Source organism: Dermacentor variabilis, chromosome 4 (genome assembly GCF_050947875.1).
Source record: "Dermacentor variabilis isolate Ectoservices chromosome 4, ASM5094787v1, whole genome shotgun sequence".
NCBI lineage: Eukaryota > Metazoa > Arthropoda > Arachnida > Ixodida > Ixodidae > Dermacentor > Dermacentor variabilis.
In genome coordinates, this window is record NC_134571.1 from 139,534,524 (window position 1) to 139,562,280 (window position 27,757).

Consider the following 27,757-nt stretch of genomic DNA (forward strand, 5'->3'; position numbering starts at 1 on the left):
TTTGTATCAGCTAGCACCACAGAAGCATTATTTCAGATTTTCATGAAAAAACAAAAACAAAAAGAACAGGCGTGCATTAGAATTGGGTAAATTGCGAGCTGCAGTTATTGCATGAAGATTTTCCTAGGCCAGGCTGAAAATAGGTGTTTTCTACAGGAGATGATGTGTGTTCCACACATTCACTGTCCCCTAAGCTCCGCCTTGACAGACACTGGCACTAAAGGGTTTGCCATTTTGGTCCCCATAGGAGTCAGGTCCGTGCATGATGACTGGTCGAGTTCGAATTATCCAGCAAAGGCTAATTTTAGGATCGAAACAACGAAAGTTTGGGTTCGTAGATGCGCATGGATGCCGACTAGGATCCTCGGCCACGGTTGAACTAACCAAAAAAGTCGAATTGACCGGAGCCGTATTAACGAAAGTCTACTGTGTCAGCCTCGTGCGCGACCAAAAGCCGCACTGCGGTGATGTCACTCCGGTGATGTCAGCCAGGGTACTCGCCATTGTCATCTTCTGCGCTCTGGCTGCATGCTTGTGCAGCACAGCGTTTGCCAATTACTATCTGTATTTTTTATTTTGTAGTGTTAGTTTTATAAATGGTTACATTAGGAAGACAACGTACACCATATATTTAATGTATCTTCCATATAACCACCCGATGTGGTAGCTGAGTGGCTATGGCATTGCACTGCTAAGTTCGAGGTTGCTGATACGACCCTGGCCGTGATGGTCACATTTCGATGGGTGCAAAATGTAAAAACACCTGCGTACTTAGATTTAGGTGCATGTTAAAGAACCCCAGGCAGTGCAAATTTCCAGAGTTCCCCACTATGGCGTGCCTCATAATCAGATTGTGGTACTGGCATGTAAGCCCCCTAATTTAAAACTAACGAAAGAGCAGGGGTCTATCTAAAATTCTCTAGGCCTGCCAGTAAACTTATCAGTCATCTTGGTGCTCATACTGTGGGCAGATATGGTGCATGTGCATGTGTAAATTACAGAACACATGCTATGTCCCGTGACAGTGGCACTTTTCCCAAACTTCGCTTGCTTCAAGACTGTATTGCAGCGAAGATATCTTTAAAGGCATTATCTGTTTAAATGCGCATACTGTGTCCATCACTGATTTATTATAACACCCTTATGTAATGCCCGTATGGACCAGTTTAGACTAATTATCAGTTTAGACTAATAAAGCACTGTTTGAGAACTCTGTAGGCAGTCATTTCAAAATAATAGTTTGACTATTAGTCGAGACAATGAAGGTCGAAGTAACATTATTTTAATTTTGCGCCGAAAACTCGATGCCGGTACGTCACTTGTGACGTCAGGGATTCCAAAGTATGTTTTCGCATTTGGGCCAGCATTGGCTGAGTATAGGTTCCCTAAACTTGCCACGTTTAATATTTGGTTCCTCTAGAACACAATGTAGTCAATCTGCAGCGCTATATACAGAAGTAGGCCCTAGAATATGTCATCAAAATCCATGACGTCACAGCGACCAGGTGTGGGAACTTCAAGGGGGCGTTGCCACCCGTCTTTCGTTGTTGCGTGTTTTCTGGCTTACCAAGCGTGTTATTGTGGTAATAGTGGTGTTTTTGGCGTCGTAGGAAGGTAATTTACTGATGCAGAAGAAATAATTTTTCCCTTTAGTGTCCGTTTAAAGTACTTGAGGAAAAAAAAGTTGCCAAGCCAATTAACGGCACGTTTTGGCATTTTTTCCCCCCCTTTTTGTTTAACTCAACCAGTTTTGACGGTCCCGTCATGATCGAATTCCCATAGGTCGACTGTATTCAAGTATTTTCACAGCCCTACTAAACACACTTTTTAATCCATAGTCTACACCCCGCTTGGACCACGAATCCTAAACAGGCACTACACCACAGTTCATGCAACAGCTCAGGTGCGCACCGGCAAGTGTGGTGTCATGCCCAGCAGGCCCATGCAAGCGCCTTGCAGTCTCCTGGATTAGGAAGGCTGGCAGCAGCCCCTTGTGCCCAGGGGAAGAGCCGGCAGCTGGACTAGCATCCAACACCTGAAAAGCAAAACCAGAAGCTTGCAGGAAAGCCACAAACAATATGCAGCTGTGCAGCCATCTACGAGTTGTTGAGCAGTCGTGACAATGCGAGATCGATTTTAGGGTGGCCAGAACAAGAAGATAAAGGCACAAGTAATTTAAAAACATGCATATAAACAAAAAAAACAAAGATAAACCAAAATAACAAACAAACCCACTATAATTACCGCACATACTTTGAAACATTCTGAATGTTCGATTGTTTTAGACACCAATATTTTGAAAATTTTGTGCCACCCTGAGTTAACATGCCTGTAGAAACTCAAGTTTAGAAGCACCACTACTTATGGAGTGCAAATGCAAGAAAGAAAGAACAACCTCGGGGCAAAGCAGGAACATTACAACCCGCTACAGAAATAACTTGGCAGCTTTTCTTCGTTCTAGTGAAAGACAATGTGCAGTGCACAAACACGTAACATGACGCACGCTGCCGCCGCCAGAGTCTGCACTCATCTTTGCAGCAATGGTAGAGGTCAGGTGCCATATTATGTAAGGAGCGATTTCCTTGGATTCCACCCACTTGTTATCTGTGCTACTGAATGGCCGGTCCCGATGGTAATGGTGACTGTGAGAGCTACAATGATGGACAAAAATAAAACAGAAAATGAAAGGTATAGTTAAAAATATGGCCGCAGGGCTTCTTTTGGCAGGATGACAGAGGAAGACAGACAGCAGTGCTGGTTCTCCTACATCTTTGGATAGCTGGGAGGCATTTGCACAGCGTACCATTGTGCTGCATTCCTCTGCTTCCCTACTGTCTGCAGTATTGTGTCCTCCTAAGGTCTGCTTCACGTGCTCTGAATTGTCCATGATTCTGAGTGAAGCAACTGCAGAAAGTAGTTGTGCACAGCAGCTGTGGTGACCGTGGCAGAGTTCAAACACTTGATGGAAATTTTCACTGTGTATGACGTAAGGCAGTACAGGCACCTTATCTTACCCCAGCAGACTCCATCCTAGGCCCACAAATTTTCCAATCTGATCGCACCATCAAATACCAAGGAGTCACCAAGTGCATTTCCATTCCGTTACAGTAATAGCTAATCAGTTATTTTTTCTATGCACGTCCCTTCGATTAAGCTAGAATACCTGATACAAGTGTCTGCCAACCAATGTGCTGCTTCACAAAGCTCCTTCCTCCCACGAGACTTCGGCTCAATTTTCTTTTATTGGGCGAGTCGAAGCTCTTGTCTAACTTGGCCTGTGTTCAGAAACCAAACAGTACAAGGGCCTCCACCAAGGAAGGCTAGCAATGTGCTCACCGGTGCCTTGCCACCATCCGCACGCACTTCAGTGGCCACAGGCTGCGAAGTGGGGGAGAACTTGGGGGTCGATGAAAGCGGGGCAGGCTCTAAGGGGTTGTCCTGCAGGTCAGTGGCAGACTCTTCGCTTTCACTTTCTGAGGCGGTCTGGAACTGGCTTGAACGGTCACTGGACAGATCTGCCTCCACCTGCGAGATGAGAAGCAGGTCATACGAAGACAACGAGCAACCAGAGCTGGAACTGTGCATCAGCATAAGTGCCATAACACCCAGCCTTGCGGGTAGACAGAACAGTCTTCATTACAGAAGGACATGCTGCGACTCGACATCGGCAAATTCACTGCTCATCTTGATGCACGTGTTCAGCATCTGACACGAATGAGCACAGGTGCGCAGGAATGTGGGAGTGCATGCACTCCTTTGAACACACACGGCCACCGATGTTTAGAATTGACAAGTGTTCATATACACTTGCGCTTGTTATTGAAGAAAACCACTCTCATAGCATCTCTATTGCATGGCATCAACTTATTTTAGTTGAACACTCAAACTGCTGTAGTGCTTCCTGGCCAGTGCTGGTTCCCTATACGGTTGGGGCAAGAAATCATCATGGGAGTGATGGCAGTTTATGGTGGGCTTTAAAAATGTGGACAACATTACAGAGCAGAAGATCCAGAGTAAGGTGAGAGCCAATTTTTAACGATCTTAACTGGACAGAATGTTGCAATGCCCAAAGTTTATTCTTCACAAGCAAAAGCAGGTGGTTTGTGTTGCCAAAGTCTTCCTGCATTTGGTAAGCAGCTCAACTCAATACGTTACAGCAGAACAGATTGCATTACATATCCCGGAAATCATCACTTTACATATCTAGAACTCAAAGGAGACCTGCGGCATTAGTTCTGCTGCCAATTACCCTATTACAGTGAAGCTGTTTGTGGCTAGAGTTCTGTGCATTTTTTGCAGTTAGTCAACAAATCTGTGCGAGCAAAAACTATAATTATCAGCAATGGCTCACGAAACTGCTTGAAAGTTCGTCGTCGTCGACTTCCATGGCTGGCTCTGTTGCTGCGCAACATGCCAGCGTTCCCATACTGCCCCTCCCTCTGCGAAGGCGCTGACGACACTAGCCCACTGCCAATCGGTGCAGACATATAAAAATAAGTGCGTGCCCACCTTTCGTCCCGATGACCACCAATCAAGACAATAAATGTATTCGTGCCTTTGTTAAAAATTCTGTGTCACTTCGTTGTCGTGTGCTACACAGCTTTGCTGGTCATCCCCTTTCACAGAATAAAATGGCTCATGATTTTTTGCTCGATCCTAAGCATACATTCTCTTTTAAGGAAAAATTGGTAAAATGAAGACAAGCGCACTAGGTTTCAGTAAAAACCAAAACTGCACTAGCCATAAATATTTGGCTTCCAATCCTAGTGATATGGCACTGCAACTGTAAATGCTGTCATAGCTTTATGCCTACCCTGCAAGTTTGTTAGGCTGTCATGGTGCAAAAAACAGATGTGCAGAAGAGTGTATTTTTGTAAGCAAAATGACTAACCTTTGATGAGCTGGTCTGCTCTGCACTGGAGCTCTGCTGTTCAGGCTGGGAAGCCAGAGACGACTCTGCGTCTACAAAACAGAATGCAACTATCAGACTACAACGGAAACACACTTTCCACGGCTGAAAAATGACAGTTCTTTTTCCCGAGTTATAAACCTTCACAACTCAACGAGTACCTCAAGTAATCAAGGTAGAGTAGACTTCCGTTAATTCAATCCCGAATGACGCCTGTGCATTTCTATGGGCCAAAACTCTATTTCGATCCTGCAATTTGCCTTTGCCAGATAATTCAAATCTGGCTGGTCAGCACGCACGTGCCTGACCCAATGGTGACCCCAGGGGTGCTTACAACAGTGGCAGCGTCTTTCCCGGTGGTGCCTAGGGCACGGTGAATGTGTCGAACACACCTCAGCACCCTTTGAAAACACCCATCTCTACACTGATACGAGACGATTTTAAAGCAATAAGAATAGCTCACAATAACGCGCCCCTTTTCTCTCAGGAAAGTTTGCCCAAGTATTGCTTGCTTGGTGCAATTCAACATGAAATAGAAACCATGAGCTGTCACAGCCAGCTTAGCTAGCTAGTGCCATAGCCACTTCCATCATCTATGGTTGCCATCTTGTGATGGCAACCATAGATGGTGACAGGAAAACTTGCATAGCATGACAACGATGACACAATGGTTTCAGTGAGATTATGAGAACACATAAACAATAAGTTGAATTACATATTAAGCTAGTGGCAACAAGTTTTGTCAAGCGTTCTTGGCATTCTGAAGAATTGCACGCTTGCAGGACAAACTAGCGAAGTGGTTAGCCTAAGTGTAGGCATCCTGTTTTGAGATTTTTGCAGTCGTTTCATCACTGCAGAATATCAAACACACTATGCACTGTACAGAGGATGACATGTCGTGGTTCTTCACGGAGATGACGTGCTGCCCGAGAGTGATGACGATAGACATTAAGCAAAATACATTTACATTCTGGGAAGGCAAAGTTCACTGGTTTCGTCGTTTTCATATTGCAAGAATAGGAGGCTTGCTATGTTTTTCCCACTAAAAAATCAGGAGCTTGTTCCAATATCCACTTTGTTTAGGAGCGCTAATGTCATTTCTACTTTGAAATCATAAATAGGGGGTTAGAGTACGATTAGGGGACGTGTTAGAATCGGGCAAATACTGCCAAATGAATAAGTGGTGGCCTTCGAATTTTTTTTTTCTGCCACTTGTTCATTTCAACCTGCCAGATAACTTGACCGATTTCGTCAGTCTTGTCAGGGTCAACAGGGTCAGCCTTGTAACAGAAGTCGACTGCAGTACAGGAACTCCAGTATTACGGGTAGAGCATGCTGATGGATGCGCCACTGGCAGTACCAAGTGTATTCGGGAAGGAGGCAGCCGTGCACTGTAGATTTCTGCATCGCTGCTCATGCGTCTCTATAACAGGACACAACAACCAGGACAGACAGAATGACACACACCACTACTGTGCGATTCACGTTTTCAGAGTGAAATGAACAGCACCTGTCCCACGTGTGTGGTGGTTGAAGGCACGTCGAAAAACAGGTGTGTGGTGGGGTGCCTAACACAAACTCGTTGGCGACATAGTTTTACTAATTCCCCACGAGGCCTCGTGCGCGGGAGCAATGGATTGCTGCCGTTCGGCAGGAAACTTATTGTTCTCAAGCTTTCTTTCCGTCATCCCAGTGTCTGTTGTACTCAATGTTTACACATGTAAGCGATGAAGTAGTTAATGACGTACCCATGTTTTGGTTTGGTTTTTCCACTGTGCAGCATGCGGTTTAAATGCATTGCCCATAGGTTCTGAATGCCGCTTATTTACCGTGTTGCTCTAGCTAGGGTGCACGCCTTGCATTGTGTGCTAAAGCTGCTGCAGCTTGGAAGCGCTGATTTTGTTGGTTTCTTGCTGACGGTTAAATCATTGCACTAGCTGTCATGCAGTTAATGTTTTAGGATCTATTAGCACAGCGAATGTTGAACTTTTGCTAATTGCATCACGCAGAACTGGTGTTGATTTCTTGAAGTACAAGGTTCTCACCTTACATCGTTTGTAGCAGGTTTAAAATCACGCTGCATTTTATCAGAATGATTACAGGCAAGTGCTTCTTTAACAGCTTGATTCTTTTCACTCAAGGACAACTTAGATATTGTGATTACTTGGAAAATGTTCTAGAGAAAAGGTAGCTCAGGGCATGGATTACTGTTAGCTGCTGCACATAGTACTGCTGTTAGATTTGCACGTGTAAAGTACCAAAGCAAGGAAGTGACCAAACTGGGCGCACGGCAGCGCATGCCCCGCTACAGTCAAACTGCGACGATAATATGGCCTTCGACATGAGCGAATAACCGCCGCGCACGGATTTCAGAAGCCACAAGGAAGGTCATGCACTTTCAAGGCCCGCGCCTCTAGGGAAGAGACATACAGCACAAACAGCGCGGCACTGGGCATGCACTGGTGTGATATTGGATGCCACAACAGCGCCACTCTCGTTTTTGAGCAATGGTCCATCCGGCACCGTGTGCATTGCACCTGTTTCGACAATTCGTAACGACTATCTATGCCTTTCCACCATGGGAACAACGGCCGCTCAAGCGTGCCTGTCAAGGTGGCCCTATGACGAAAACGCTGCACCAGGCGCTGTCGCCACACAATGTTGCAAACGATTGGCCGCTACTGCACTGTTATCAGGAGATCACGATTTGGCAGCACTTTGTTTACATGTTGCCAAAAATGGTTTGCGGTGACACTACCTTTCGAACATCATTTTTTTTTTCTAAAGCGACATACATAACATAATTTTACGGCTCTTGTGTCGCTGGTACGCAGTGCTAATGCTGAGACCATGATGTCCGAGACCTTTGCAGAATGGCGGCATGCTGCAGCAATTTCCAAGGTTTACACTTCCGGCCAACTACGTAGTATGCTTTGCACTCTTGCGTAGAATAGTCATGTCCCACTGGTAGCAAAATATTCTACAAGCTCTCAAATAAAAAATGGCAGCTGCTCTTGCTGTTTCGAAATGACAGGTGATGGCAGCGGGCGCCACTTTGAAAAAGCTATACAACACCGCACTTCGTTCTTTAGATGGACGTTTCTAACAAACGTTTGCAGCTAGGTGCAGGAACGCATCGGGAACAAAAATGACACTGAAAATCTCGTGTTCAGATAAAAGTGCTGCTGTATTGTAACTGCTGATTCCAGATTCAGTAAGTGGATTTTTTCAAACTCTTTTAAGGGCGAGTCCACGTATAATGTACTGATATAATGACTACTTTTCACGGAACTATTGAGTTCGCCATAAATGACCTCAACTGCATGCCCTTTGATTCTTTGCTCATTTATAAGCAGCATTTCCGAACGACTTTATACAGTTAAACCTCGATATATAATGAAGTCTGTAAAATTGGCGATTTGCTTAGTTGTATCGAAATTTTGTTATAATGAAACTTTACATTTATGCAAATAAGTACACTCATCCATGAATTCTTTTGATACGGAAGGGGCCGCAACATTTTCCAAATTATCGGGCAATAAAAAAAAAAGCAAATTTGAATGAGGAAAGAATTCATTTTGTAGGCACTGAGAGTCTGCGATGAAAGATAGGGTTTCGTCTTGTGACATCTCCGCATCGGCGGTACGAAGTGAAGCCAGGTATGCTTTCGTGTCCACTCTGCCCCCACAGCTGATAGTGTCGCCCACACAGGCACGATGCTATCATGAAAATCGCGGGGATCGGGGAGTGAATGCCTTATCTGCCTGTCGCTTCAACACTGTTTCCGAAACTCGAGATTATGCAACCTCCAGTACTAAATGTGTGGGAAGGATATGCATGTGATGCCACACCATCTCAGCATGCCCAATCTTTGCACATATGGCAGATTACCAGAAGCAGACAAATATTTGGCATTTGATCCAAGTAACGAATTTTATTATTCAAACATCTATTGTTGCGGCCACTTTGTGCATCGAACTGTACAAATAAGCCAAACCAAATATTTTAGCCACCCTTTAGGTTTTCACAAGTTACAACCCTTGACCCTTTTAGGGTCAATGCCAAATATACGGCGCCGCAAAGAAGTCCAAAATGGTCAATGCCGTATATTTATGGCGCTGTCAGTACGTTCAAAAAGCACGCCAATTTCCTAGCTTTTTCTTTCCTGGCATGTGCTGCCACTATGTGGGAATACAGGGATTCTTTTCTTTTTTCGCACCTCCCTCTCTTGGTTTTCTTTGCATGGTCTGTTTTAGAGCTAGTTTGTTCCGGCGTGTCTATATACTGCTGCTCGCACATTGGCACGCGTGGGCGCTGGTTTGGGTTTTGTTCTGCGGGCGGTTTCGGCTTCTTGCACTCACAAAACTGATGGCTATCTCGCTCAAAGGGCAACTGCCTGTTTCTCGTTCGTTTAGTGCTCACCAGGGTGTGCATAGGAAGGATGCCGCAGTGCATGCGTTTCCTTTTTTTTTTTTTTTTTGAGACTTTCGGAAACTAATTGTCTCTGGTTGGCAATAAGATGAAGATTAGTGGAAGTTTGTTACACATCTTGCTTTTTTGACAGGCACACAGTGACACAGCCTTCTTGAGTGCACTCACTTACACAGTTTGATTACACTATGGATGTAAATATTAGTGTAAGGGCATGAACATTTGAGACTTGCGAAATATTCTCGTGCGCGCATTTTCTAAGCCTTGAACTATGTGCATAATGATGCATCAAATTTTTAATTCTTGTAAGTTTATTTCCTTTCTTTATTGTTGTTATTCATGAATAAACAGTACATATATACCAACGCAAATGATTTTTTTCTCACTTTACGGTCACCCTAGAAAAACTATAATAAATTTTTTTTTAAATAAGTCCCTCGCAAGAATTGGAATCTGCAATAAAAAGAAAATTTACCCTGAAAGGGTTTCAGCCTTGCCCTTGTACATATTTCATCTGCAACTGTTTCTTTTACAAACTAGGGCATGCAGCAAATAGGCGCTGAGCAAATATTCTTAAAAGCAATGACTAATTAGGGCTGGATGTGTACATTAAATATACAATTGTAAAGTTTGCTTGTTTTCCAGCACAAACACACGTGTCCACAGAAGCACAATTGAAACCATGCACACAGGTGATGCATGCCTGATGTGAAGCATTGAAGCATTGTTAGAAGAGGTAGGCAAACAACTTACCCATGCTTTCAGCAGTTGCATCAAGGTTGTGGCTGTAAGAGGCAAGAAAAACAAATGATTGCTTGTGGAAACATTGATAAATTAGGGCAGTCCAATGGAACCAGTGAAAACACTACACAAAGTACTACAGTTGAACCTCTATACAGGGTGCCTCACGTAACTTGAACCAAGGATTTAAAGAGAGTGGTTAACCACAGCTGAATGAAACCAACAACATACGGTTTGCGGTCATGGGCCACTCTTTAGAGTATTTTTTATATTCCACTCATCGGTTAATTAACTAAGATAAATTATGCAATATTTTTAATATTCACTTTAGGGCCAAGTGCGTTTCGTTGCATTGTAGAGGAGGTTCAGAAACAACCAATCCAATTTTCTGCGGCAACGTACATGCTGCACGGAGCTTTTTTTCTTTTCTTCAGTGTTTAAAGAAACCTTGCGAAATATGAAACAAAACCATGTGACTGCGCTCGCGCACTATCGTATTGCAGTGCTCTCAACCGTGCATTGAGCCTATCACTTATCACGGACGATGGCGCTTCCTTTCCATGTGCCACCACCAAAGATGCTGATGCACTGTGAAGCCGACGCCTAGAGCCGCAGCTGCTCACTTCACCACGGTCCACACGCACGGTTTCTTAGCACTAAGCGCGGTTGAGAGTGATGCAATACGATAGCGCAGGATCGCAGCCATGTGGTTTTACTTCATATTTCGCAAGCTTTCTTTAAACGCAAAAAAAAAAAAAAGAAACGCCAAGCAGCCTGTACGTTGCCACAAAAAAATTGGATTGGCCGTTTCTGAATCCCCTCTACAACGCAACGAAATGCAGTTGGCCCTAAAGTGAATATCAAAAATTTTGCATAATTCATCTTAGTTAACCAATTTAGGGAATATAAAAAATACCCTAAGGAGTGCCACATGACAGCAAACCATATGCTGTTGGTTTCATTCAGCTGCAGCCTACCGCTTTTCTAAAATCCTTGGTTTAAGTTATGTGACTGTATAAGAACACAGATACAAAGTAAATCTTTAAATTTTCTCGGCAACAATAGTGGTGTGTAACAAACATATATGCTTATAACAAATATAGGATATAGCAGGAGTATTCTTACGCCCAATGCACCATCATTATAACGAAGCCTGACTGTAGCACATGTTATGCAATACAGTTTACCGTGCAGACAGACTGATTTCCCTTGGTACAAAAAAGATTCGGGCTTTTAGTTATTGCCGAGTTGTTTCTAAAGCTCTCCAGTTTCTTGTCATGGCTTTCAACAGCTGTCACATTGGCACTGTTCTATGTAAAAGAAATGCATATTCGAGAAATGGGGTCATTTACAGGCAAGCTCAAATACTTGAACAATCGAATATGAATTTGATAGTGAATGCTCAATAAATTAATTTGTGAAGTGTACATCATTAAATTCTTTTTAACTGGTACAACAGAACCTCGTTGATACGATCCTGTTACGTACAATTTCCTGGTGCAAACATTCGCAACAGAGAACGCAAAAAATGTCTCAACAAAGTTACGCTTATTTTTTACAGGTTCATGCATTCCCAGAAAACAAGATTTTTTCGGGACAGACGTTCAGAACATCGCCAAACTGTGATCGAATTATATACATTTTCTGGCTGCTAGATCCCCTTGTAGACAGGAAAATGCGAAGACTCCCGCAATCGAGAACAGTAGCTGCCCGCCGCGACAGCTTTCCTACAATACTCGCTCGCCCGTCTCATGTGAAAATGCCGGTATGTACTCGAGTTTTATTCTGGTACCAGCAAACCGCCTCCTGGGTCATCACACGCTGCATTCATGGCTGTTGTCGCCAACCCTATTTCAGCACCTTCACAGTGTGTGGCATCATTGTACTGCATGCTTTTAGCAGGCGATAACCGAAACGTGCCACCGTTGCTTACTGCTGGTTCCCCGTTGCTGTCTTAAAGTGCCACGCAATAGGGGAACAACAAAATGCATCTCTGGTTGCCGAAGCCGCACCAGCTCAACACATGTCGGCGTCTCGTGCCTCGAGCCGCAATGATTTACATAGGTGTCAACTACAGTTCAGTCAAAATTTTTAGTTACATTGAATTGTATGTTTTCACGGCTAGTTGGCTTTTTCCTCACATTTTTTCCCCAGGACATATGGACAAGGCTCAACTGTGTATTCGGTGAAAAACCAGAGACTGATACCTGGCTGCATGTAGCATTTTCATGGTGCACAGGAATGAAGGAATGAAGGCCATAAAGCTTGATGACTGGACTTCACAAATTAAAATTCGCAGTGTAGTTTCAGGTGAATTGATGCTCTTCCACAACACCGTGGATGACAAATCCAGTCATTTACAGGTGAGCTCAAACACTTGAACAATCGATATGAATTGCCATGTTTACAATTGTGCACCCAATAAGGTATATATATCAGTAAATTTCAATAATGGATATAAGGAAATAACAGATATAACAAAGTAATTTCAGCTGCCCCTTCAACTTTGTTATAAAGAGGTTCGAATGTATTTGATCCTTGCACCTTTTTATTGTTACAACATTGGGTGCGCATTACATTTCTATTTTGTTTAGGAGCTTCAGTGTCATCACTACGTTAGTTTACTACTATGCACACATAGAAAGCGGGCACACACTTGATTCGGAGGCGTGTTAGAATCAGTCAAGTACTGCCAAATGAATCAGTGGAGTGTTTTGAAGTTTTTCCTGTACCTTGTTTAACTCGACCTGCTGGATAATTATTTAAATTTCGTTAGTCCTGCCAGGGCCGAAGTAACGCAAGTTGACTTTATATCGAATAGTTCAAGTACGAATTGAATATTGCACACTTACTATTTGTACGGTCGAACACGGTTATACCGAACTTGGAAAAAGAAAACACCCAACAGTAAGGTGGAAAGCTGCGCGATTTGGAATTGATGCATTCTTTGGATAAGTGTTAAAAACGACAGTAACACAAAAAGGAAGGGCCCGGGACGAGGCCTTCCTAACAAATGGAGTTTATTACGAAAAATGAATATGCAAGAAAAGAAGACACCATCTGCGTGCACGTGGCATTAGGTCACATGGAATAAATCGCCGAGCGTTTGCGTCCCACAATCTAACAGAGACAGACGACTCCGAAACACAATCATTGTGCATCTTTTGTACGTGAAAAGCTTCTGCAAGTTCACGAGCTTTTTCGTCTTCACCCTAGCCATAACGCAAAACCAAAGACAACACATGGCAAAACAATGAAATGATGATGATGGCTGTGCGAGTGAGCTTTGCAGGGTAGGTCAGAATACTGTTTTGTAGGGGGCGCGCCCACCGGTGAAGTGACTGCACAGTAGAGCAGCGCGAAGGTGCAGCTAGGCTAAACCACTTTTTCTGAGGGGGCGTTAGCAGCTCACCTGCTGCTGCATGAAAAAGTCAACTTCAGGGACCCTCTTGTGCTGTTTGAAGTTTGATATATTGGCAACAGTGGCTGCTCTTTTTGTTCTATCTAACCACATGCTATATACAGTGAACTCTCACTTGAGCGAACTTCAAGGGACCAAAGGAAATAGTTCACTTAACTGAAAGTTCACTAAACTGAATATTCACTAGACCAACATAAGACATGGCATACAGAGTCAAAAGTTTGAAGTGCAATTCATGGAGCAAAAGACATGGCATCTATAGTGTTAGAAATGTGTGAAATGGAATTTGTACATATCAATAAAAAACACACCATGTGGGTCGTTTGTGAGCACACGTGGAACCGACGAGACTGGAGAGAAAGAGATGACGACCATGCCACGACTAGCCAGTCGGAAAAAAACACACACCACGTGGTTTGTGGCGTGATAGATCGCCGCTTTGTTCTGGCGGCGTTGTAAGCGCCAGCGATGTTACTTTGTTCGTGGCCTCCGAGATTACATGCTTGCTCGTTTTGTGCGGGCAATCTCGGAGGCCATGCCTCGTTGCCATTCGTTTTCCGCGCCGCCGCTTTGCCCCAGGGGCGCTGTAGCGCGCCAGCGACGTTACATTGCCGCTGGAATGGCAGTTTGATGAGGGCGGGCATCGGTTGCACCTGCAGTGCAGTGCAAGCCTTGGTCCTCTGAGCGAGTTCATTAAACTGAAATATTGACTGTTCCGAAATTCGTTTAATTGAAACATTTTGGCATAGAATGTATAAGAAAACTGCCGGGGATTTTTAAAAAGTTCGTTATTCTGAAATATTCGATAAACCGATGTTTGTACAGGTGCCGACAAAAGTGTCCGACTCCGACTCCACGCAGCGGGAGCCGGAGCAGCAGCACACTGCATCGCGACGCCATCTACAGGTGGCATCTGGGATCAAGACAGCCAATGGCCAATGCCTGCAGATAATAAAGGGCACCCATTGGCTGTCTCGATCCCAGATGCCGCCTGTAGATGGCATTGCATTGCAGTTTGCCATTGCTCCGGCTCTTGCTGCATGGAGTATACCACTTTTGTCGGCGCCTGTACAACTGAGTGTTTACTGTATTCTCATTGTAACTTAGTGGTGCTAGAAATTGTTCGATATAAGGGATAACTTGGATGTAAATGGGTTTGATATAGTGGGATTCAACTGTACTAATATTTGAAACTTCGAATATTCGCTCACCCTTATTGAAAACCGAAAGCATTGGATTGGAGTCGTTACACTGCGCCAGCCAATGTTTATGCCCCCAGTTTGCGCCACAGCCTCATCCTCATCTCGTGCTACTTCCACCATGATTGCGTGCAGAGGACAATCCTCGAGGGCTCGAAGCTTCAAATGCCACTCACCTACTCTCCGAGCTGAAGGAGTCGGACACGGCAAACCTCAGCCTCCGGACCAATGGTTCTGCAGAAAAACAAGATGCCAAAATCAACACAGTGGTCAGATTGTTGAATTAAAAAAACAGGTCACTTCGATTTGTTATCCCAGAATACGCAGGACTCATTGAGGGGCTGCTTCAAGCCAATGAGCATTGGTAGACACAATATCTAGGGCAGTCCTGGGACAGATAATTTAAGACCCAGTGACCTATGGGCCAGGGTCAGTTAAGTTTTCCTTCGCTCTGCTACTGGGTTATTGCGGATGCACACAGATCTGAAAGACACCACTGGAAAAAGAGGTCATAAAAGTAGATGCTGTAGAATAGTGAAAGAGATTCTATGTCAATGGAAACAATTAGGAATTGGAACCTGTAAGCAATTGCCACCATATTTTCCAGCAAATTTGAACTAATTAAGCATTAAGTAATATTCACTTATGAGAGCTGTAATAGCTTTGTGCTGCGCAGTGCACTGAAAAAATACCAAGTGCATAGAATAAAGTGTACTTTAACACATTGAAGACCCCCAAGTCACATTTGTCTACAGCTTACAGAGTGCAAAATGAGCTACACAGAAACACGAGGTGTGGGTACCTCTCACTGTGGTCAAGGTTCCAGTTGATACCTCCATAAATAATTACACAGTTAAACTTCGATATAATGAAGTCAATATAACCGGCAATTAGCTTCGTTATATTGAAATTGTTATGTTGTAATTTGACTTTTTGTATGAATAAAAGTAAGCACAGTCCCGATTAATCTTTCTTACACAGATAGGGCCGCATGTTTTCCGAATTACCGGTCAATCGGATAGAGCAAATCTGAGCGAGAAAAGGTAATTTTGTTGAATTTGAGAGTCCGTGACAGAAGATAGTGTTTCATGCTGCGCGGACGATGTCTTCACATCGGCCGTACGAAGCGAAGCCAGCCACGCTTTCGCGTTCACTGGGCCATTGATAGTGTTGCCCACATTGGGCCGACACTAACATGAAGAGTGCTAGCAGAGGGGAGTGAATGCTTCACCGAGTCTCCAAAACTTGATATTATGCAAACACCAGCAATAAATGCATGGAAAGACTGCACACGGTGCCACATCTCAGCTCGCCCAGTCTTTGCATACATGGCAGATTATGTTCAAAACAGGGCGCGCAGGCTCCGTATGTGCTCAGCCACAGTGATAGCCATGCACAGCCACAGCCGAGCTAGGTAAGGTGACGTGTGCTCCCCCACTGACCTTGCATTACCGCAAGGATGATCGCATTACCATGAGCGTGCTGGCTTGCTCCGCAACCCCCTTTCCCCTTGCTTGCACGAGAAGATGGTGCTCATCAAGCTACCATCCTTCTTGGCTGACCTGCGCCTGGATGCGATAGGATCTTACTCGACTATGTGAAACATGACACTGCTCCATGTCTGCACTTCATCAGCACTTTCTGCACAAACTGAGACAGTACAGCGACAAGTCTCTTTCCTTTTTGGTTATTTCTGCAATGGATATCCAGTTCGCGAGAAGCTTGTTGCCTAACAGTCGTCCCGAAGTTCAATTCCGAGTATCCCACAGTTTCTCTCGTGCTTCCGCCCGCACCACTTTTGTAGACCTGCTACTGTGCGCTGTCCTGAACTCACCGCACACTCTGAATACAGTCAAACCTCGATATACAGAACACGGATATATTGAATTATCGCGTATATCGAAAACTTTCTATATCACCTGGAAAATCACATGCATTCTTCATTTTTTATTTCGAACAGGGTCGGATGTAAAATGGATACAGTCGACTCCTGTTAATATGAAGTTCCCGGGGACCGCAAAAAACTTCGAATAAAATGAACTTTCAATTAAGCACAAGACACAAAAACAGCATTTTATTGGTAGCGAAATCGAGTATTTTCTCAAAGAAAAATAGTCAGTCATCTTGCTCTGATTCTTCTTGCCGAATCGCGCTGCTGAAAGCAAGTTCTGCAGGCTGTAGATGTGGTGGAACGCTTCTTCCGCGTTACCTTCAGTGGCAAAGAAGTGCTCCACGAGAGCAAGGCCCACAACTGCATCGGCAGCCTTAGGTTGCGACTCGTCTTCAACGTCGTCGTCGCCTTCCTCGATCGCTTCCTGGGGCCGAATAATCTCCACAATCTCGTTATCCGTTAGTGCACTGCATGTTTCGACCGCCTTGTCTACGGCGACATAATCTTCAAAATTGACGTCCCCGAGAGCATCACCAATATCAGTGCCGTCAAGCTCACTTGTTGATGCTTCCTCCGATGAAATTGCAGAGGCATCCTCCGAAGAAGCTGCCACAAAACCGCAAGCCCTGAAGCAGTTTGCGATTGTTTCTTGCTTCACACGATCCCATGCTCGCGCTAACATGTGAATGGTACTGAGCAAGCTCACCTCGTATTTTGCGGAGTTATCCATACACATATACGCTGCAAGCCTAATCTCGCACAATCTCGCCACTGCCAGTATGCAGCGCTGCGTGCACTTATGGCACTCGCGTGGCAGCCGCATCGCCTCCCGCCAGAGCTGATCGCAAAGGCTACGGCAGCTGTAGCGATGAATAATCGTGCCACTCAAAGAAGGGCAGTGTTGCGAACAGCTGTGGTGGCGGTGACACCAATGCGGAGCACGGAGCTGTTGCAGCACTTGAAAAATTGCACATTCTGCCATAGAATGACGGTCACCTCGAGGATTCTGGCTGGAAATTATCTTCCAATTAAACAATATTACTGGATGAGGACTTCGTATTATCGAGCGATTTCTTCCATAGTATTACATTCAAAACTGCCGGGACCAGCACTTCACTTCTAATTAACCGAAAATTCTAATTAAGCGGCTTCGAATTATCGGGAGTCAGCTGTATAGCCTGCTAAAGAGTTGGATGTGAAAAGCACATACCATTTATAAAATCTCTTCATTGATGAAACTAGCTTAGTTTCGCATGAAATAGTCCCGTATTTTCTTCTGCTTGGGCACTTTCACTGTCTGCGATGCATGCACTTCACATTGTCTAAAGAGTCGGAGCAGCTGAGGCCACAGCCTTCCACATTCGTGCAGAAGCACCGAACTAGTGCGAGTGCACCAATCACCTCGGAAGATGTGGGCAAAGGACCATTGTTGCTTTCCTCATTGTGCCCACTTTCACTTGTGCTCGGTACGATTTCGGCAATGTCTTCATTTTTGGGCTCTTCCGTGGTTGCAACACCATCATTTGCACTCTCAAACTCATCGACGATTGACTCGCCAACGGCTTCTGGAAATCCTGATAGCTCGCTCCAAACTACGGCAGCACCGTCACGGGCTTCGTCGCACTCACCAGAATTTAGTCATCACTGCAGAAGCCGGCACATTTGAAGAAATTTCGGATGACCCACTTGTACACGGCCGTGTGTACGCGTCGGGCACCACGGGCACCAGGTCACGAGTTTGTCCACTTAAGCCCTAATCTCCCCCTTATTCTTCGAGATCGCGCTGAGAGTGCTCCTTGGAATCTTTCACGCTGTGGGGTCATCCGACTTCTCACCACGTTCGCCCCGATTTATGATTTCAAGCTTCACGGCAAAAAACAAATTCTGCCGCCTCATCCCGGCAACACTATGGGAGGAGAAGGCCCACAAGCAAGCACAATGAACCAGAAAAGCAGCGAGACAACTCGCACTTAGGCCATCTTGCACAGCGAGGGCACAAGGCTCTGATTGGCTGTCTAAGCAAGCGCTGCGGGAGGGCCAGGATCATTTTTTGCAGGAGGGTGTTGACGGCTCACTCGACACAGTGCGGTCACAGTAGGGAGAACGGTTGGATGAAGCTGCGCCGCCAGGTTTTCCCAGTGTCGCGAGGGAAAGCCAATTTCTGGGGGCACTGTTGCACCGCTTGTCGTTCAATACAGTCAAACCCAGATATATCGAATTCGACGGGGATCGGAAAATAGTTCGATATAGCGAAAATTCGATATACAGATATAGGCCAAAAAAGCACTCACAATCATAAAAAATTGTGGCTTACCGATTGGAACAGCCGCGAATCACATAGCATGTGCACACAATATGAAAGCGCTTTATTTCACGGAAAAAAATCACCAATTTTGGGCTGCTTTTTCCTCTGGGAAATGAAGTTGAAAACACTAGTCTCAATCTTCTCGAGACTGTCCAGGTGCGAGAGCCCAGTGCCTTCCATTTCGCCGCAACAGCGCGGAATCAGGCTGAACGCTGACGCCACTTCAGTGGCTGTGCACGGACGCGTTTCTTCAAAAACACAGTTGCCCTCATCGTCGCTGGAATTGCCGTCTTGAATGCCAGCTATTCCGGCCACAATGTCCTCATCAGCGAGGTCGGCTACCGCTTGAACTTTGCTGTCAGCGTTAATGAAGTCATCAACAGTAACTTCGGACGGGACGGCGCCGGGAAAATTGGACAAGTCGTGAAACGCGTCCTCCAAGCACTCATCGTCATCTAAAGCTTCCGGACATTCATCTCCGGCCACTTCAAGGCCTGCCTTGCCAAAACAGTTGGCTACTGTGGCCTGCTTCACGTCGCCCCAAGCGCCGGTAATCATCTGGATCGCGCCGAGCAGGTCAATCTTGAGATCGGTTCCCATGCAGAGGTTTACGAGGAGCCGTTGAATAAGTAGCTTCCGATAGCCTATATTGAATGCCTCTACAATACCCTGGTCGAGGGGCTGCAGTCTCGCTGTGGTGTTCGGCGGGAGAAACTTCAATTCGATGTGCTGCAGCTTGCAAATCGTTTGATGGGCCGAACAGTTGTCTACCAGAAGGCAAACTCGGCGGCCCGACTTGCCCAACTCAGCATCCCAAGCCTGCAGCCATTCAACAAAAAGTTGACGTGTCGTCCAGGCCTTCCTATTACAGCCGTAGCGGACGGGAAGCTGTTTACAGTTCTTGAAGCAGCGCGGTGACTTGCTCTTCCCGATCACGAATGGCCGTAGCTTGCACGAGCCGTCCATGTTGGCTGCAAGCAGTACCAACACACGCACTTTGCTCATTTTACTGCCGTGACATGAGGTTCCACGAAAAGCGAGTGTCTTAATTGGCAACATTTGCCAAAGGAGACCAGTTTTGTCTGCATTGCAGATTTCTGCAGGCGAAAACTTCGCAGTGATTTTCAGCCAGTCCTAAGAAAGCCACTGCTGCATCTCTTGGCTGCTGACAGCCCCACTTTTGTCTGAAATAGCCTTTCCTACAATGCCGTGGCGGTTTTTAAACCGTTGCAGCCATCCAGTGCCACCGCAAAAGTTCTCTTCGCCAAGAGCCGTAGCAAACCATTTGGCCTTTTCGATTAACATCGGGCCATTCACGGGAATATTTTTCGCTCGGATTTCAAGAAACCTCGTATAGAGTGCCTTCTCCACTTTGTCAAAAGCAGCAGGGCGCACACGACACGCTCCCGAGCGACTTTCCTCACCTGCTTTAAGCTTGATGTCCTCCTTGTTTTTTAACAACGTACTTAAAGTACACCGTGAAATGCCGAATGCGTCCGCCACGGAGGACTTTTCTCCGTTCTCGACGCGCCGGATTACCTCAAACTTTCTTGCGAAATCCAGATTCTTCCTCTTTTTGTATGTCCGCGGATGCCATAGCTCACCAGATGACTGCAATCATACATGCTACACACGGCACGTTGAAACACAGGTACACACAAGAAAATGCGCGATGCGCAGATGGAGCAGTCCGAGCGAAGCCTGTTCATAGAATAAAGAACCAACATTCAAGCGGCAGTTAGCACGGCTGCGAAGGAACGACAAAGGGAAAAGAAAGAAGAGAGCGGGGAAAAAGATCGGCGGAATATGCCGTCGAAGGCACTGTGGGTGCAATTGCCACTTCGCTATGCTTTGTTTTTTGAGCCCTCTCTGGCAGCGACCGTGCCGACCACTCACTCTCTCTTCCTTTCCCCAGGAAGCGTGGCTTGGAAACGTCGCCGCGTCTCAATGCCGCACACTCTCTTCGTTGAGCTCCAATGGCCTTGCCCAATGCACACGCCGGCGGTACAGGAGGAGCGAGAGAGCTCGTGCCGGTGGGGCGCAAGAAAGGGGAAAAGGCTCTGCGGCTCCGTCGCTAGGCGACGGCCGCGCATGTGCAGAGGAGGAGCCTGCTGACTGACTGCAGAAATGTTTTCCCCTGAGGACCGGACACGAATGTCTTTGGGAAAAGCGCACCTTCCAGGGACGCGGTACGGTGCGGCGTTCGATATATCGAATGTCTGACGAAAATGGAATTCGATATACTGCGCAATTGTCCTATACTTTTACATAGTATTTTCAAGGGGGTAATCTGTGTGTTCGATATAGCCAATAATTCGAAATATGCGGGTTTGATATATCCGGGTTCGACTGTATATCGGGAGTCGCTGCTATTTTTGTTTGACGTAAGCGTAATTTTTGCTTTATATACTCATTGTAACTATGCCGTGTTCATAAATTGTTCGATATACAGAATAATTCTATGTAAACGGGTTCGATATAGTCAGGTTCGACTGTATATCAAACTCTGCCACCCCAGACCACGTGCACTCTGTTGACAGGCGGCGAGCTTCCCACAACACCCTCGAAGATAGCAGTGGCGTGATGGGCGTTCCCGATTGCTGTGCACTATAGGTGCACACCTCGATTGCACCGAGCAGGCCATTTGAACGTAGCGGCGTACACATGTGGCGGCTTGGCTAGTTCTATAACGTCGACGATGCATTGCATTTGCCGCACTGACTCCTCCTCGGTGCCACGCTCTGTGCCTGCCGCGCCTCACGAGGACTGGCAGTTTGCATCCACAAAGGCGTGCAACAGCGCACGCTCACTGGGCTCACTCATAGACGCCTTGGCAGATGCCACTTAATACTTTGTTACTGACAGTGTTTCAAAATGCTTCGATTGACAGATGTGGAGATTGCAGCAGAAGTAGCGGCCGAACAAAGGCGCTGCCGAGGTTGATCCCGCAAGTGCTGATGATGCCCCGCTCCCAACTTCAACTGGGGCTATAGCTGCTTTGGCCCTTCTACGCGGCATGAGAGAGGGCACCGGCCTATCGCTTGTGGTCCCTTTAGACTATGTTGATGACACCGTGGTTAAGCACGCGGCTGCCAATAAAAGGCAAGCTACACTGCTGTAGTACTTTCAGCCAAAGAAATAAATCCTTTGTGTGAAGCTTCAAGTGAGTATTTACTGCGCCACGATTGGGGCACCATTGGGGATTGTTGTTTGGAGTGCATGATGGTTTGCGCCGCATAGACTTCGCGCGGTTAACGAAGTCAGCGCGGTGGCGAATTGCGCGCAGCGCAACCGAACGCGTGCTCCGAACAACAATTCCTGATCATGCCCTTAGTTCATTGACTGATTTGCACAAGTTCTTGATGCATTTTTTACGGGATTTTATATATCGAATTCTGGCTTTATCGAACTATTTTGCGGTCATCGAACTGTTTGATGTATCGAGGTTCGACTGTATTGTGCTATTCGGCATTCGTTTCCGCCGTAATTTTAGTATTCAAAGTTTGTCTATGTGCTTACTGAATGAAATGAATTAAGCTAGCATGTACTTAGAAGGCACCGAGCTGAATTTGCTAAACATCGTCTAAACTGCTGCATGAAAACTGCAGTGTGCAGGGTGCCAAGGCATATTGTTGTTGGTCGCAACACCCGATCTCTAAAATTCCCCTCCCCCCCAAATTTTCAAGGCCCAAAGTGGGAGACAGGCCATACACAAAAGCCAACTTTACATGAGAAAATGTGGTAACACGCACCCCCGCAGCAGTTGGTTCGCGTTGCAAAACCCTTCAATTTCACGAGCTTTCTCAAACCTGGTGTCGGGCAGACGTCCTCGTCGAGTTTCACGGGCGTCGGGCAGGTGCCCAGGTCTCCCTCCGGAGCATTTTCTCGAGCCACTGGAGTGGTCGTCACCAGTGGAATGTTTATCGCTCGCCGCTTCAGAATGGAGGCAGGTGTGCTCGTTGATGGCTGTGCCGTGGATGGAGTCCGCTCTGTCGGTCCCTGCCAGAGCTTGACTGGAGGCGTGCACAGCATTGACAGTGCTTCGTCTTCCAATCTGTGGGGGAGAGAGGAAGGAGTCTTTGTTCTGGTTCTTCTAAAGCCATTCACACGACTCGAAAGTTCAGTGACACTGCTTCCAATAAAACTCCTCTAACAACCACTTTCGTCAGTGTTAAAGACAGGTTAAACTTTCTAACAGACACAGTGTTCATTTAGAACCCTGTCGGAATAATTATTTATTACTAGAAGAGGAAATGAAAGCTAAAATTCCCTTATTTGAATGTTGTGCCCAAACCACGGCAACAATGATGATGCAACATCAAAATTTCATGGCAGTATTTATGGATAACCTGGCCTTCCAATTCAAGGTACACAAGGAGTGTTAATTAACCTTGAAATGCAGTGCAGTCTACTGAAACAATTCTCTAGCGTCAAGCAGATGCTGTAAAATCTACAACACCATCGGCAGCTGGTATGGGAAATGAAATGCAATGTCGCCAACCATCTTTCGTTTTTGCATCTTGCTTACTAATCCTAGCACAACCCTCACAGTAACTGACCTATTCGAGAATTGTAATCTAATTTAGCTTTATTATAACTCTTTAGTGTTTCTTTAGAGGTGGCACGTCGAGGTACCCACACCCGAAGATGACAACTAAAGCAACTCGATATGGCCGCACACACCAGGGCGGGATTGTTTGCACCACTGAAACAGGCAGACCCTCCGCCTCTTTCCAGAGGGTTGTTGATGACACAATAATGCTTAAAGAAACCACTAAAGTGAAACAATAAATAAGTTTAGACTTATTTGTTTGAGAACCCTGTGGGCAGTCATTTGAAAATGATAGTTTGAATTTCGCACCGAAACCTTGATGCCAGCACAGCAGTGTGATGTCAGTGATTAGAAAGTATGTTTTTGCATTTGGGGCGTCTTGGCTGAGTAAAGGTTCCCCGACACGTGCCATGTTTATTGTTTGGTTCCTTTAGAACACAACGTAGTCAATCTGCACCACTATATAATTAAGTAGGCCTTAGAAGATGCCATAAAAATCCATGACGTCACAGCGGCCAGGTGCGGGAACTTCAAGGAGGCGTCACCACCAGTCTTTCGTTCTTGCACTTTTTCTGGCTTACCAAACGTCTTATCGTCATAACAGTGGTGTTTTTGGTGTTGTAAGGTGCTTTACTGATGCAGAAGAAATCATTTTTCTCTTTAGTGTCCCTAAAGGTATGGAGATGCCTGAATGCGATGTACTGGCACTGCAGTGACGATGCGCATTGCTACTTCGTGTGAGCACACCATTTTAGATTAATAGGTTTGGAGGCAACACCCCAAAATGCCATAGAACAGAAACCACAGTTTAGAGCAACAGTCCAAACCACAAGACAAAGGAAAGAGATGAGGCAGCTGTAAGAACTCATGTTTACCTCTGTCACTGGCTTGTGCCATTTCTGTCAACTGATCATCAGTGAGCCCAATCCTTCAAGTTGCCAAGACACAAAATTGTCAAAATGCTTAGCTATCACTACAGAGAGAATGTACAGGCCACACACACCCGGTATTGCTTGCCGAGTAGTGCGATTGCTCATTATGTATAACAGTTGATGCTTAGTGCTGAATTGTAGTGTAGATATACACGACAGCAAAGACAGACGAGTGCTAAATTCCAACAAAAAGCTTTATTTCTGGCAACCCGTGTTTATAGTCGTCACTTATCACATGGCGCATGCACAATTCACACCTTTGGGAAGGTCAACTACTTATCTGACAGGCGCACAGATGGTGGCTTCCGAAATCCACATGTGGCAGTCATTCTCATCGCAAAGGCTGTATCATTGTTGTACGAGGACTGGAGCAGGGCATGGGCTGCTGTGCAGCCAATTTGGTCTCCCTTACGTGCTTTGCTACTTTGTGTACGCCATCTTTTCACCATGACCAGGTTCAAAGCATTCGTTGTAACAGTACAGAGAGAATGTTTATTATATCTGGAAGCAGTCTCAATAGGCACGGTCAGAAAATCTTAAATGCACTGAAATGTGATCATTATAACCAATAGATTGTTATACCGTTACACCTGGGAATGTTATAATCACATTTAATCATAAAATCATCTGAACCACCATGTGCACAGACATTGTCTTTACCATCGACACTTGGTTGACCCTTCATTTTTATTTTGTGTGTGCAAATTGATGCAATGAGAAGTAAAGCGTTCTCAAAATAATTCATTTTGTGATCTTTGGTGGTTGTTTTTGAAGCACTGTATAAGCAATGGGTTCGCTGAACGGATTAGGCCTAGCCGCACTTTTGGCACTTCGGTGGTGTTATTCCGCTTGCGTTGTCGACTCGGAAGACTTTTCACTAGCTGGCGAGGTGTTGTGCAGGACTTGCCTTTGCATGGAGCTTGCTGCTAGTGTGTTCTTTCTTTTAAAAAAGAAAAGTGCATTTTTGCACAATCTGCAAGTTGCTGGCAACAGTTGTATGTAGTGAACTGCCACTTGCACGGATCGCCGCAGCAAAGTACATTGTATTTACGACGTCTAGACAAAAGTTGCCCAGGAACTTATCCAATGCAGCTGATAGTCCATTAGAGTGGGTCTGTTAAAACTGTCATTTGTTGCATAATATAAATATAGGCAGAACAAACCAAGTGAGATTAATGGTCTGGTATATCCGAAAGTATGTTGTACAGTTGACTCTCCATTACAAACAAACCTTAATAATCCGGCCAAAAATGTCCGTTTTATCCGAAGTCCATACTATGCGAAACGCCTCAGTTCTGAAACTTTGCTCGTGATGTTTAACAACATTATTTGCAAAGAATGAGTGACAAATGTCCCAAACTAAAAAAGAACAAAGAAAAAGGAAAGAAAAGAGTTGCAGTTTCACCCAAGAGGCGAAGCATCGATTGCGATAGAAAATTAGTAGACAGCTATGTGAAGTAAGGATAGTAGTTTTATCGGCCATATAAAGTTGTAAACATTCGTTTATGAACTAAATTAACAAGCACGGTGTCACGCGCGCACAGGTAAATACGAACACATCTCGCTTGATGGCCATGGAAAGTTGCTGTCAAAATGTTGGAGTGAAGAAGCACGGTAGCAGCAGCGAGTGAATTGACCTTCGTGCTGTATCTCGCTTCAACATGAACTTAACGTCGAAAGCACGGCGCATATGGAGCTACCAGCACTGGGTACACTTTGCCCACATTGAAGATCGCTTTCAAGATGTGGCGGACGCGTGGCCATGCCGTAAGCAGCAGCAGCCACCGGAGTAGAACCCCCTCCTTTCCCTCGCCTCTCCCTATGCCTCGTGTGAAAAAGAAGACGACGGGCTTCCTCCCTCGCATGCGCATTATTGAACCGCGATCATCGACTGACCCTCGCAAGTCAGTTCTCATCCCGTGTTGTGATGGTAAAAGTCAGTTTTATATGCCCGATTTTGACAAAAATTGCCGCTAATTTCGTTCGCTGTAGCTGATAGTCCGTTGAAGCACCGTCTGTTAAAAGCAAACTTCATTGCATTAATAAAATAGGGGGAGCAAACTAAGGTTGAAATATGGTCTATTATATCCGAAAGTCTGTTGTACACGGGTCCGTTGTAACGAGCGTAGACTGTATAAGGATCTGTTGTAACAGACGTGGACTGTACCCCTGTATGAATATACAGCAGTGCAGGCTTACAGTTAGCGGGATGTTAATTTGTCATTGGGCACAAAAGTGAAGAAGTGATAGCTTTCTATCACACTTTAAGACGCTGCTTCTTGCAGCACGAAGCTTAGTTGGCAACTACTTCGCCTGGTTATTTATGAATGACTTTTTAGCATCACTGAATGATAGAACCTATAATCGACGAATGGTAACGCAATCCTAAAGGCATGGATGAGAAGGTAAGGTACACACTGGCATTTCCTGCGTCTCCTTTCCACTTCCCTTTATCCATGTCTTCTTTGCTGCTTTACCACTCCTTATGTGGCACCAACTAACCCGAGCTTCCATCCTGATCAATTGTAATTAAGGCTTGCACATCTGGCCAAGTGTTGCTCAACCACATTAACGGTACTTAGTGCTCTGGCCCACTTCCTGTGCATGCTGCTTGCAAGCACTCACCCACTGTGGTGACTCGAGCGACGGCCCCTTGCTGTGGGTGTTCGCGCACGTGATTCACTTGCTGCCAACCTGAAAGTAGAAGCAACATTGGCAGCTCTAACAGCGTGCTTTTATCAGATTGACTTACAATACAGGCACGTTGCCGAGTGCTCAATAAACTTAGAGAAGGGACATGGGAGACAGAGGTGGTCAATCTAGAGCTACAGATTATACATAGTAAGCTATAGATTATAGGAATGCAAAAAAGTGTGTCTGCTGCCGTATGGCAACCAATATACAGTCGTTCCCGAATATATCGAACGTAAAGGAAATCATGAAATAGTTCGATATATATACAGTGGACTCTCTTTAAATGGAAGCTCAGGGGGCCAGGGAAATTGGTTCCATTTATCAGACTTACTGAGAGACAAAGCTGAATACAATTGCATGAATTCAAAGCCAGCCAAACATAAGGATGGTGTTCCGTTTAAGAGGCAGTTCTGTTTAAGCGATTTCTGTTTCGAGATTCCACTGTGTATATATCTGAAGCTCACCTGAAACCTCTGCAAATCTCGGACAGCTACCCAAGATCATGAAAAGCGGGAACTCACCCATTTGCTTCTATAAGGTTGCGTCAAATGCACAAAACCTGTCTTACTTTTTTGCTCACGAAAGTTGCAAGTCGTTCTTGCTGCGGCATGGTCTTTGATATACTGATCGTAATGCTAACCAAAAAGACTGTGGTGCGACTCGCACGTTTCCAAGTGCTTGT

The 27,757-nt window shown here is 45.4% G+C and overlaps 1 protein-coding gene across 3 annotated transcripts in view; it reads right to left on the reverse strand.

The window, feature by feature from the left end:
• The window catches only part of LOC142579854 (uncharacterized), a 181,408-nt gene that overhangs the window by 20,391 nt on the left and 133,260 nt on the right, over positions 1 to 27,757 (reverse strand). For all 3 annotated transcript variants that reach the window (XM_075690471.1, XM_075690472.1, XM_075690473.1), the window contains exons 26-32: positions 27,007 to 27,075; positions 22,707 to 22,951; positions 14,878 to 14,935; positions 10,094 to 10,125; positions 4,892 to 4,962; positions 3,337 to 3,525; positions 1,912 to 2,035 (exon numbers count right to left, since the gene is read on the reverse strand). In XM_075690471.1, coding sequence (XP_075546586.1) covers positions 1,912 to 2,035; positions 3,337 to 3,525; positions 4,892 to 4,962; positions 10,094 to 10,125; positions 14,878 to 14,935; positions 22,707 to 22,951; positions 27,007 to 27,075 — 788 coding nt within the window. The remainder of the gene's footprint in view (positions 1 to 1,911; positions 2,036 to 3,336; positions 3,526 to 4,891; positions 4,963 to 10,093; positions 10,126 to 14,877; positions 14,936 to 22,706; positions 22,952 to 27,006; positions 27,076 to 27,757) is intronic.